A 12,677-nucleotide genomic window follows, 5' to 3' on the forward strand; every position below is an offset into this window, starting at 1 on the left:
TATTCCCAGATCGTGTGACGAATGAGTGTGTTATGTAAAACTAAATTAATTAGCAATGTAACATTTCTTAATGTCGTAAATATCAATTATTTGATGCAGATGAATTAAATGATCATCATTTAGTGGATTACTTGGCTGTAATCTGTCTTCTTTATTTCTAATGAATGCAGATGAAGACCTCCGTGTATCACAGTAATAAACTGCCCATCAAATCTCACATTATTTATGAAACAAATATTATCACAGGTGGAATACACAGATGAGGATGAATGCTCAAAGCATTTATTCTTATTTTATATCTTATTTATTCTTATTTTACATCTCATTTATTCCATTTTATATTTTATTTACATTTAGTCTTATTTTATGTTATATTTGAGGTTATATCTTTCAGGAAGTGTGTTTGAAGCGTTACCAAGTTTGATTTATAATCAGTTCTCATACGAGACAATTCGCTCACAGATGCAGGTGCTTTGAAAAGCCGTGGATTGTTCACTGTAACACATTTATGCAGTGAAAAAGAGACACACGAGATCAGCCACTCACAAACTCCACCAGAGAGAGAGTGTGTGTGTGTGTGTGTGTGTGTGTGTGTGTGTGTGTGTGTGTGTGTGTGTGTGTGTGTGTGTGTGTGTGTGTGTCAGGGGCCTTTTAGAGCCCAGAAGAATGAGATGGATAGATGGATCCACCTCTTTACCTCCTTCCTTTCTCTCTAGGGTGGGTTTCTCTTGCATTAATAAACGCAAATGTTGACATTTGTAGAATGAAGGAGTGGAGCGGCTGTTCTCTCTCAAACCCTTGCCGGTGACCGAGGTGACTTTCCCAATTAAAGCCGAGCGATGGAGACATAAATACAGAAACACACTAAGAAGGTGTCAGAGCGCTCTTTCCCCCACCGAGAGACGGATTGTGCTTTTCTTTGGAGAAGTTGGGTAGAAACACACACACACACACGGTTGGTTTTGTCACTGTGTTGGGACACAGGTGAAAAAAAGATGAATATCACCATGGCTATTTCTGGAAAATAATGTTTCTGAAGTATGCAGTATGCATATTGTGTGCACTTTGCACATTTCCTGTATGCATTTTCTGTATGGCCAATTTAAAAGTGCACATTTTCAGTATACAGATTTTCAGTATGCATTTTCTATGTGCACATTTTCAGGTGTGCACTTTCATTGGATTGATTTGATTTGCATGCTGATTTCAAAATCAGTATGCACATTTTAAGTATGCACTTTCAGTATGCACATTTTCGGTATGCACTTTCAGTATGCACATTTTCAGTATGCACATTTTCAGTATGCGCGCACTTTCAGTATGCATTTTCTATGTGCTCATTTTCAGTATGCACATTTTCACTATGCACATTTTCTATGTGCACATTTTCAGTATGCACATTTTCAGTATGCATGAAATCAATACCCAGATGACCTACTACTGCATGTTTACCAACATATACAGTTTACAACAGATCACACTATGTGAGATGCTGTATCCCACAGTGCAATGCACCTTCCATTTCCATTGTGACAAACAAACGAAGCAATATCAGCTACAATTTTAAAATCAGTTTTAGACTCATTGTTTAATCAGACTGCCAAAAGTGAAGGCTTTTTTTGCACTAAATTAAACACTTTTTTTTTGCAGTAATTATTTTTATTCCAAAGGTGATAATTTGCCTCTCACTGAATTAAACATCTGTAAAATGCCTGTTGCATATTTCGACTTCATTTAACATTGCAAACTGCATTCAGTTGCATGCTTTTTTTTAAAGTTGTGGACGTTTCAATCATAACTTAAAATGCAACATCATATTAACAAGTTCACCCTTACATATAATTGGATATAGTAAAAAGTATGCATTTTTTTGTTGACAAAACATAATTTAGTTGTACAGAATAAATATTGTGAATGCTTGTGTTTTATTAGCCATTATTAAACATGCACATAATGAGGTCATGTGGTACATCGGGTATATTGCATTAAATTGTTCATCATGGAATAATGCCAACTATTTTCAGTGTATACTGTGCAGTTTGTAGTATACTAGTGCTCCATCCTGAACACAGTCGACTTCATCTATTGTGCAGCTGGTGAGGCTCTGTCTTTTTCCCACGTGATTGGCCGGATGATAATCATGTGATATTGTGTTAACGAGGCTTGGGAAACATGAGCCTGTTCATCTCCCCTCAATTAGAGGCATTGTGCTGTTCGTTCAGATGCTAATCCAATCAGATTCATGAATGAGGATGTTCTTTTTAAAACAAACAATATATCCATAAATAGCATTAAATATACACCTGGTAAAATCATGTTTTTATAGATGATATATTTTGATTGCAGGTCATAATGAGCATGAGTTCTCATAACACCCACAGACCTCCGAGGATGTAACCCAGTTTAAGATGTTTAATGTGTTTAGCTCATGCAAACATAAGCCATGGTTGTGTATCATGTGATTGTGTTTGACCTAATCACACCATCAAAACAGGATGTGCCTTCTTCTTTTTACCCATCTGGCATTCACATGCTTATTCAATGTCATAGATCAAGGTCGAATCACTGTTTTTTACTTTGGTTTTGATTTTTGCAAATTGAAACGGTTGCATTATTCCTGTTTCGTATGCGTTTCATATGTATGATTAATATGCTAAAAATCTTAAAGAGGCCATATTATGCCCTTTTATATAGTCTTGATGTTGTTTTTGTCTCTACTAGAACATGTTTTCCTGCTTGAATGTTGATTATTTTCCTCATATTCTCCATTGTTGCGGCTCCTCTCTTCCCAGTCTGTCAGTAACGCTCTGTTTACTTCCTGTCTCTATGAAGCTCCTCCTTCTGAAAAGCACACTGTGCTCTGATTGGCCGGCTGGAGCAGTGTGTTGTGATTGGTCGAGCGCTTCGAGTGTGTTTGGGAAATGTCCCGCTCTCACCATAACCGCCAGTTTAACACACTACTAACTAACTCAACCAGGCCCCGCCCCTTTATTCTGCGAATTAATTATTTAAATGAGGAATATTGTGACGTGTTCGTTCCCGGAAGAAACTCAAGACTACAATGGAGGCGTTTCAGAAACACTGATATAGAGAAGAACTCAGACAGCAACATTACACACTAAAGAAAAAGCATAATAGGTCCTCTTTAAGTCGTTGATCTCGTTGTGTGCAAAGCAGTGGCGAGTACAAGTGTGTGTGTGTTCAATATCAAGTTATAAGCTCTGCAGATTCTGAATGCCTGTCAATGTTCTGTATATTCCCATATTTCCTACATACTGTCTGCTTACGTCTACTTCAGCTCTTTATTTGGGCAAAATAAAAATGTAATGTAATGCTGTAAAGGAGGAGTTGTGTTTCCATTTGAGTAAAAAAAATTATGTTTTATCAATTCATTTGTTTACCAATGGTTCCTGGAAGAAACTCAATGGAGGCGTTTCAGGGAGTTCAAAAACACTGACATGTGAAATTCTGCAATGCAACTCAATCATCTAAACTATTATGATTAGATGATCGAGTAAATATTCAACCCGATCGTCTAATCATGTTCGTTTGATTATACCTAGAAAAAATATACCTAGCTTTTAGTTTCGCTGCTCCAAATGATTGGATTGTGCTACAAAAATCATTGAAATTGGAGTCATTTATTTCAATCTCTGCATTAAAAAAACTATTAGCGAGTGCACAGCACCAGAGAGTAATCTTGACGGCACTCGCAAGAAAATGGATAAGTAGCTACATAATCAAATTCACAAATATTACACCATTTAAACATTATTCAAACACACATGCTACTAAAACCAGAGTTACTAAAACAATCTTAATCAAAGAATACACTTGTATGTTCACAGTTTGAACGTTCTTGTTTCCATTTGTTTAATTTCAAGATCTGAGGTGAATTATCCATTGTTGCTTTTACAGCTTCAAAGCTGGAGCACTAAATGACATTCAAAGTCACATTACACGCTTTTAACATTAAATAAAGCACATAAACAGCACCTGAGATTATCATCGCCACACTTTGTGTTTGTTGTTCCAGCGCGACGTCACAGAAAAATACAAACCGTTTCTAAAATAGACTCGTCGCGTGTCGCCGTCGCGGCTGGTTAGGACACACACTCTCTGATTAAACACGGAAAATAACCTTTTATCGCGTTTCGCGTGTAGTTAGGACACGGTGATATAGAGATTAACTCAGAGCTTTTTCATGCTGAAACGGCAACATCACACACTGAAGAAAGATGAACACAGAATAGGTTCTCTGAGTGTATCTTCTGCATGTTGTGTGTTACAGTAATTTGACTGGTGGTGTGTGTTCTTCCTGCAGTGTGTGTGCGTGCGCTGGAAGTGACGGTGAGCCAGAGCAGTGTCCAGGTGGCCCGAGGTCAGGCCGCCGTCCTGCCCTGTACCTTCTCCACGAGCGCTGCGCTCAATAATCTCTACATCATATGGATGGTCACGCCACTGGCCAACGCCAACCAGCCAGAGCAGGTGAAGAACCACAACACACACACACTGACACACTGACCCGAACAACACTCGCATGCATTTAAACGGCCGGTATAATGCCCTTTTCAAAAGATGTAAAATAAGTCTCTGATGTCCCCAGAGTGTGTATGTGAAGTTTTAGCTCAATATACCCCACAGATATTTTTATATAGCATGTTAAAATTGTCACTTTTTGAGGGTGAGCAAAAAACGCGCCTTTTTTGTGTCTGTCCCTTTAAATGCAAATGAGCTGCTGCTCCCAGCACAGGGGGCGGAGCTTCAAGAGCTCGTGTCCTTTTACCTCACACACACATGCACTGAACATTTCAAAAACTTTTAGTCTTTTATGTTCAAACCGGAGTCAGACAATGATGGAGAGACTCAAGAAGAAGTGACAACATGTAGAAGCAACAGGACATTTCTGAACGGTTAGTTGATGAATTTATGAAGCTTATGTGTAGTTATCTTCTAGTCATTGATTAGCATATTCTGTCTTGATAATCTATAAATCGTGTTCCGGGGGCGGGGTTTATGTAAATTCTAGGGTTGGTGATGTCACTAACCCGGGAGGAATGTGGTGTAGTCTCTACCAGCCGTTTGTTGTAGTCCTTAAAAAGCGATTTCTTTAAAAGCAAATATCTCCCTTTGCTTTGAACTTTGAGCGTTGTAACTTTGCAGATGTTGTTTATGCTCAAACAGCAACATTACACACTAACTAAAGTTAGAAAAGTGAAATCGAGTGCTTGATTATATCCATAAGGATTAACCTTCACAGCGCATTCACAAAGTGCACACAACTTTTGCATTCCCGGGTAAGCTTCATAACGTCATATTTGACTAAAACCATATTATATTAATAACTTCTTAGCATTAGCAACATATGAATGTGCAAACATTTAAATGTCTTAAAAGTGACCATGTTTTTACTAGATTAAACAGCATTTTGTTACAAAATCTATACATATACAGTACAAAGTCTATACATACTTATGAATATTTTAACTTAACATCAATATTACTCTGGATTGTTTTCAAACAAAATTCATACATTTTACTTGCATAAACTGAAAGATCAATTTTTCATGCTGCAATGTGTGATAAGTCCCAAAAGTGTGTGATATATGGGAAAGAGGCTAAATATATTTTACAAAAGTATATTTGAGACTAATCTACTGTAACTCTATAGATGTACAGAAAAAGTCATAAACATTTGAGTAAAGCCAGTTAACAATGACCTAGAACGCAAACCTTTTTAAAATGGTTATATTTCTTAAAATAATTTGAAAAACCTGAATAAATGTGTATTTTGATAGTCTGATATTTTTTCCCCTTGTCATTAATTTTATATCTTGTTAGATTTAAGCTTTAAAAAAAAAAAATTTTAGTAAGAAAGAATAAGTTCACTGAAAGCAAGTCATAATATTTGATGCAAATTGCTTCTCAGGTAAATGTATCCTATTATCAGGACATTTAGATATTTTTACTGGGAAACAATGCACAAATATGGATTAATTTTTCCCATTGTTTTATTGAATGCATTTTTTCCCGGGTCGAAACTGACCTGAATGCATTGGGAGGGTTAATTGGTCGATGAAAAGTGAGCAGTGTTTCCCCTGGGTTTACAGGTTTGGGGGGGGGGGGGGGGGGGGGCACACTATCACTATTGACACAGACACTATCTATCTATCTATCTATCTATCTATCTATCTATCTATCTATGTGTCACATTAATTGGTTGTCTGGGAGGGTAATGCTTTGTAAAAGTTAACATAAAACACAAATGTTAAAAAAAAAATGTTAACATAAGATATCTCTTTAAAAAAACAAAAAAAAACATATTTAAATCTTTTTAAAATTGACTTTTGCAAATAACCTTTGTTAAATTTATAGAAGTATTTGTTAATATTAATGGACCAGAGCTTAAATAGTTTTATTTTTTAACTAACAACTAAAAAAAGATTTATAAATACTAACAAATATATTGCTCATTCATTGTTCGTTAATGTTAGTTAATACATTTATATGACAAACAAATTTTAAATGGGCTTTTTTTGTGAGAAGTTTTTATTTCTATGATGCATTTATTGGAGAGAATAATCCTGTCAGACGCAGCACTGCTGTGAACGCGCGTTCACGTTTAAACACAATTTAAACAATGTATTATTCAATGCATTACTTCTATATAATTATATATTAAGTTGCTCAAGCAAGTGGTAAAATATTTAACCATGTATTTATATTAAAATCTTTTGCATTTAAATTTTAATACAATAAATCTTGCATGTCACAAAGAACTTGTTTTTCCACCTCCACGAATGTCATTATGTCGCCTTGTTGAGGTAAATTGTAGTTTTCCTTGCTTTACCCCGGTCTTAAAGTGAAAAAAGTAGTATTTAATTAAATACATTTATGGTGAGATTACTACATTTTATTTAATTAATCGCACTTATGGTGAAATGATTACATTTTCAGGTCAATCTGTGTTCATTTTGACCACGAAACATGCGCTGTCACTTTAATTCAGCGTTTGCAGCAGAAATCATAGACAGTATATAAACGGCAAAAGTAGACTCGGTGCGGAAACGATCGCTGCACTGCTGTATACGCACCGCAACTGGAACGGATCGATCATCGACGGACTGCATCCGTAAGATAAATAACATATTACTTAAGGGCTATTTAGTTTTTAGCGCAATTTTCCACCGGACAAAATTGCGATTATTAACTCATGATTTCTGTTCTGTCTGTGCGCAACAATCTTACACTTCTATCTACTCCTCAACCAGACCACCTAGAGACTTCGGGTTTTCGGCATTATGTTAAGGAAGGTCTAATCTCGGGAACGCACAAAAAAAATCCAGGAAAAGATTTACTATCTCTTAGTGTTGTGATCCCATGACGTGAGAAAATTGCGCTAAAACACTCACTGAGTTTTTATTACTTGTTTTTTAATAAAATAACAAATTGTAATCTGGCGCTATAAAGAAAATCAAATCAAATTTACTTGACTTCAAGGGGGGCGGGGGGAGCCGTTAGGAGGGCGGGGCGTCCCCCTTATATAATGGTAGGGGAAACACTGGTGAGCTATGATATTATTGATCAGGAACATTTCTTGCCAGCAAAATAATCTTTTTAACACATTCGCTTGCTTGAATGCAACTCCCCATCATGCACCTGTTCTCATGTCGATGCAACTGCAGGCGGTGCAGTGTGATGCTACACAACTAGACTGCTCAGATCATAATCAATAAACATGTTTTAAGTATAGACCCCTTCATTGATTTGATTCGTTTTGCTGATTGAGCGTTGAACACAGTGTCTCACATTTCATGGTTTCCACATTTAGTACTTTTTTCCCCCTCTCAAGTCTCTCTTTGAAGACAGCATGTGACTGCCGGCTTCCTGTGGAGATTTCGCAGCTTCCCTGTGTTCATTAGCGGACTGAAGAAGCTGAAGTCAGGAGTGTGTTGGTGATTCATTAACGGGATACTTCAGGATTTAGCATTAAGCTTTGTATTAGTAGAAAACCTGTAGTATTTTCGAATGACTGTGCTTTCCCCCCTCATATCCCCCTGAGACGAGAGATTTATGTATTTTTTGTCTGGAAAAAATCCTCCGATGACGCAAAAATCGTCATTTTGTGTCATCGGAGGATTTTTTGTCCAGAGGCGAGAGACTACAGCCAGTAGGAGGCGCTGTCCTGCATGTTTTCAGCCCGCCCATAGGAGGATGGGATCTCACTCACAGAATGTACACATAGTTTCAGTCGTCTTTCTTTGGAAGCTAAGCTAGCAGGCTCTTGTTCTGTGGAGAAAGCTGAGTAGTAGGGGTTACCATCCTCTTTTTCCCGGACATGTCCGGCCGTCGAGATCGTCCAAGATGTCCGGGATTCGGCTTTTGCTTTCTGCAGTCGCCATTCATTGTTTACATGCACACCTTTTGTTTCAATCTAACTGAATTCATTCTGATTGGTGAATCTGAATGTAGTGTTTACATGAACGCTAAACAAGTGATCGGTTGATGTGCGTTTTAACATTGCTAAGAAAATTCCCGCTCCTCCGTGAGAGATACGAGACCGGCGCGTCTCAGTAGTCACGCCACCGGCCTCGCGCCGTTCTGCCACGGCCCTAGCCTCGTCCTGCTCGCCGCAGTAAACATGATGAATGGCGACTGTAGAACACAAAAGCCGAATCCTGGACATTTTGGGCGATCTCGAAATCCCGGGCAGACTTGTCACGGAGACTCACTAGTAGCCTAGTCTAGTTGTTAAACTGCGCGCTCTTACCGGTAGGCGTGGCTTGGGAGTGGCCTCGTAGGGCAGCGAAGCAAGTGCATTCTGGGAGTTGTTGTCTTTCATCCACATAAGCCAAAAATACATACATCTGGCTTTTCTCAGTCTAGAAAGCTCCAAATTCAAAAATAATTTCACATTTCTTCTACATAAATGACCCATTTTAAATACACATTCATCTTTCCAGAGGTGAAGTATCCCTTTAAGTTAAAACATGACCGTCATCTGCCTTTGTGTACGGATGCGGTTCAACACCCTGTAAATACAGCAGCCCTTCACAAACATCCCCATGTTTACTACTGGAGGATTCATTCAGACATGCCAAGTAAACACATAAAAACTGCCAACCAGGGTCACGGCACCAGAAATCACCCAGAATTATTCTCACAGGGTTCGTACAAGGTGCTTAAAGTGCTTTAATTTGACTTTTTGAAATTAAAGTCTTGGAAAACTTTTGAAAACAGCCATATTTCTGAAAAGGTGTTTGACAATAGGCTTTATTAGAAAATAGTGTTTAATTTTATTGATAAAACCATTTTTTCACACACATCTGATATTGATATAGAGCCATTTAGCATGGCTATGAGTGTGATATTGCTCATATAACTATTCAAGTATGATACAGCTTTCATACTTCACGTCAATATATATACACACACACACACACACACACATTCAAGGGAGAAAAAAATCAGTGTGAATAAGGAAAGCGATATCTTTGTCATCGTATCCTTTCAATGGTCATTGAATCGCATGTGCTGCACATTCTTTGTACCATTTTGTTGTATTATTTTTATTTATCTATTTACCTTTTGGATAATGTGAAAGATAATTAAGATATTGTGTGATAAGTGAGATCTCTGATTGTTGTCCTTGAAAACCAAAAAAAGTAGTGCTTGAAGAGTAATTTTTTACAGTGTCTGTACGAACCCTGTAATAATAGTTTGTTTATGTCTGCTGTATTAGAATATAATCACGCAGCACGTTCATTATTAGCAGACTAATGAGACCTTCCTAGTTGAGAAGGAAAACTGCACAATGTTGTTCATGGCTAATTAGAGAAGTGCTGAAACGCTGTGTCGTACATCACGTGTGTGTCCGCTATTGTAGTTATTCAGCGCTAGAGCTGATTTTACACTTGAAAGGTCAAGAATTCACACCTGAACACCTCAGCTGCCACTACTAAACTGTGCTAAGATCTGATTGGATGAGCCACATCTGAAAATAGCTGATGTAATCACACCTGTGCAGTGAAGTATGCAGTAATACTCAGGTGTAACACACACTTGGGTTCGTTTGAGATGCGTTGAAGTTCACTAGCTGGAAACTCTTCTTGATGTTTTGCCCTCCCTGTTATCTTTACTGGACCATCCAAACTCCAGCATCTGCACAATGCCCTGTGGGTAAAGCGGCACATGTAACAGCACACGCATGTGTGTGTGTGTGTGTGTGTGTGTGTGTGGGCTTCAAACGCAGAGCGCAGGTTTATCGCCTCATCCTTTGATTCCGTCTGATTTATTTTCATGAATGACTGCAGGCGAAACCTCATTCACCTGCTTCCCACACACACACTCACCTATATACAACTGTGTGAAGATGACCTGAGCACACACACACACACGCACATACACTTACCTGCCTGTAACTCTGTATGTGACCTTAACACACACACACACACACCTGCCCCCAACTGTTTTAACCTAACACGCACAATAAACGATCTTCTGCACTAATTAACCCAGAGCTGCACAGGCCAGAACACAACAGCTGCTCGTTACACAAGCACAAAACACACACTCACACACACACACACATGCGTGCATGCATACACACACACACACTCGCATGCATACACACACATGCACACTCACACACACACTCACAAGCACTAGCACTCGCACGCATACCCACATGTGCACACTCACACACACACACACACACACTTGCATACCCACACGTGTACACTCACACACACTCACTCACTCACTCACACACACTCGCACTCGCACGCATACACACACACTCGGATGCATACACACACACACACACATGCACACTCACACACACACACTCACAAGCACTAGCACTCGCACGCATACCCACATGTGTACACTCACACACACACACACTCGCACACACACTCACACGCATACACAAAAACACACACTCACTCACACACACTCGCACTCACACACTCACTCACACACACGCACTTTTGAGTTTGTATGTTCCCATGTTGACATTAGTTTCCTCTGGGTTTCCCACACAATCTAAAGACATACAGGACAGGTGAAGTGGAGACTGTAAGTGAGTGTGAATATGAATGTGTGTGTGTGTGTGTGTGTGTGTGATCTCTGTGTTGGACCGGCCATCTGTGCAGGGTGTTTTCCTGCCTGCGACCCGAGACTCTGGGAAAGACTCCAGCCTCCCCACGAGCCAACATACGACCGAACGACATGTTTTAGCTTTTAGTATGAATATGTAACCCTTAAGGTCATGCATGAGCTGGTGTGCTCCAAAACAGTGACAAAATTCACATTTATGAGATATATAATCTTTCAAAACTTACAGTCCCTCTCTTCCGCTAAAATGAATCAGGGATTTTTATGACATCACGACGGACTTCAGCTTCTCATCACATCTAATGTCCAATCAAATGCTCTCTAGAATCTAAAGCTCCGCCCCCTACGCTATAAACACCACCTGGCCAAAGCGAGCGTTCACACGTCACAGAGCAATATGTGTTGGAGTGTGTGTTCGGTTGCTCAAACGTTTTATTCAGTTTTCCAACTGTACGTTGGTTAAGAATGAAATGAATAGAATTTATTCTCACCTCTACTATTGAATCCAGAGTATCATCAGCGCTCGGATTCGCTTTGCTGTCAAGTACGACTCGCAGTCTGTGAGGTAAACTAAACGCTATTGGCTGTTTGAAAAGGGGGAGGAGCCATTTAATATGTCCCGCCTCAGCTTCCTGTTTCAGTGGAAATTACGTCAACGCATCAAACAAAGCTGCGCGTTACAAGACACTTCAGTGGGGCTTTAAAGATGCTTTAAAGTAGTATGCAGTTTGTATACGGTGCAAAGAATACAATATTTCTGTACACATGCAATACCGTCTCCAACAATGCACTGCACTCAGCATGACCAGTGTGAAGAAGGAGAAAGTGTTTTAATGGTTTCCTTTCGACTTCCAAACATTAAGACATTTGATGCAAAATGAATAAATATCCATAATCAAGGTCATGTGATTTGTTTAGCATCAATGGAAGTGCTTAACTTTCGCTATCATTTACTAGTTCCACATGTACGCCGGTTGTATCCCAGCATGCTCAGTGCTTCATATAGCATGAGTGAGGGATTTATCCCGACGTGTCTTTAGCATATGTCGACCTTCTGACCTGATTCTGATCAGATCACATTCTCTCAATGTCTGTAATCTTCTGTGTTCAGCGGCAGATTAGGACATACAGCAGATGTGTGTGTGTGTGTGTGTGTGCAGGTTCAGCGTTTCCCTGAGAAATCCTTTGCTCATTTGCAAGTTCATGCATTTATTCGTAAGTTCATGCATTTTATTCCTAGTAACCATTTAAACGAAATATATTTAATGTAAGAATATTATTTTATTCCGGCATATTTATGTGTGACAAACGCATGTTACGACGTGACTGAATGCGTTATAGAGGTTGCAATGTGATGGTCAATCATAGAGAAGACTGACGGCTGAATGTAGGGCGGGGCATATGATGTGTTAGGGGGCGTGGCTTAATGATTGACAGCTCATGATGTGGCCGGAGCCAAGACAGTTCTTAGCGCTGATGACCATCTGTACACAACTGATGACCTCCTTTCCTCTCGAGTGTGTGGAAATCTGCTTAGTTTCTGTGTGTGTGTGTGTGTG

The 12,677-nt window shown here is 39.1% G+C and overlaps 1 protein-coding gene across 1 annotated transcript in view; it reads left to right on the forward strand.

Moving 5' to 3' along the window:
- igsf11 (immunoglobulin superfamily member 11) overlaps positions 1-12,677 on the forward strand; it is a 106,458-nt gene that overhangs the window by 78,786 nt on the left and 14,995 nt on the right. The window contains exon 2 of the mRNA XM_084126622.1: positions 4,325-4,488. Within this exon, the coding sequence (XP_083982748.1) occupies positions 4,325-4,488 (164 nt within the window). The remainder of the gene's footprint in view (positions 1-4,324; positions 4,489-12,677) is intronic.

This window comes from Abramis brama (genome assembly GCF_963993115.1).
Source record: "Abramis brama genome assembly, chromosome: 10".
NCBI classification, from domain to species: Eukaryota; Metazoa; Chordata; class Actinopteri; order Cypriniformes; family Leuciscidae; genus Abramis; species Abramis brama.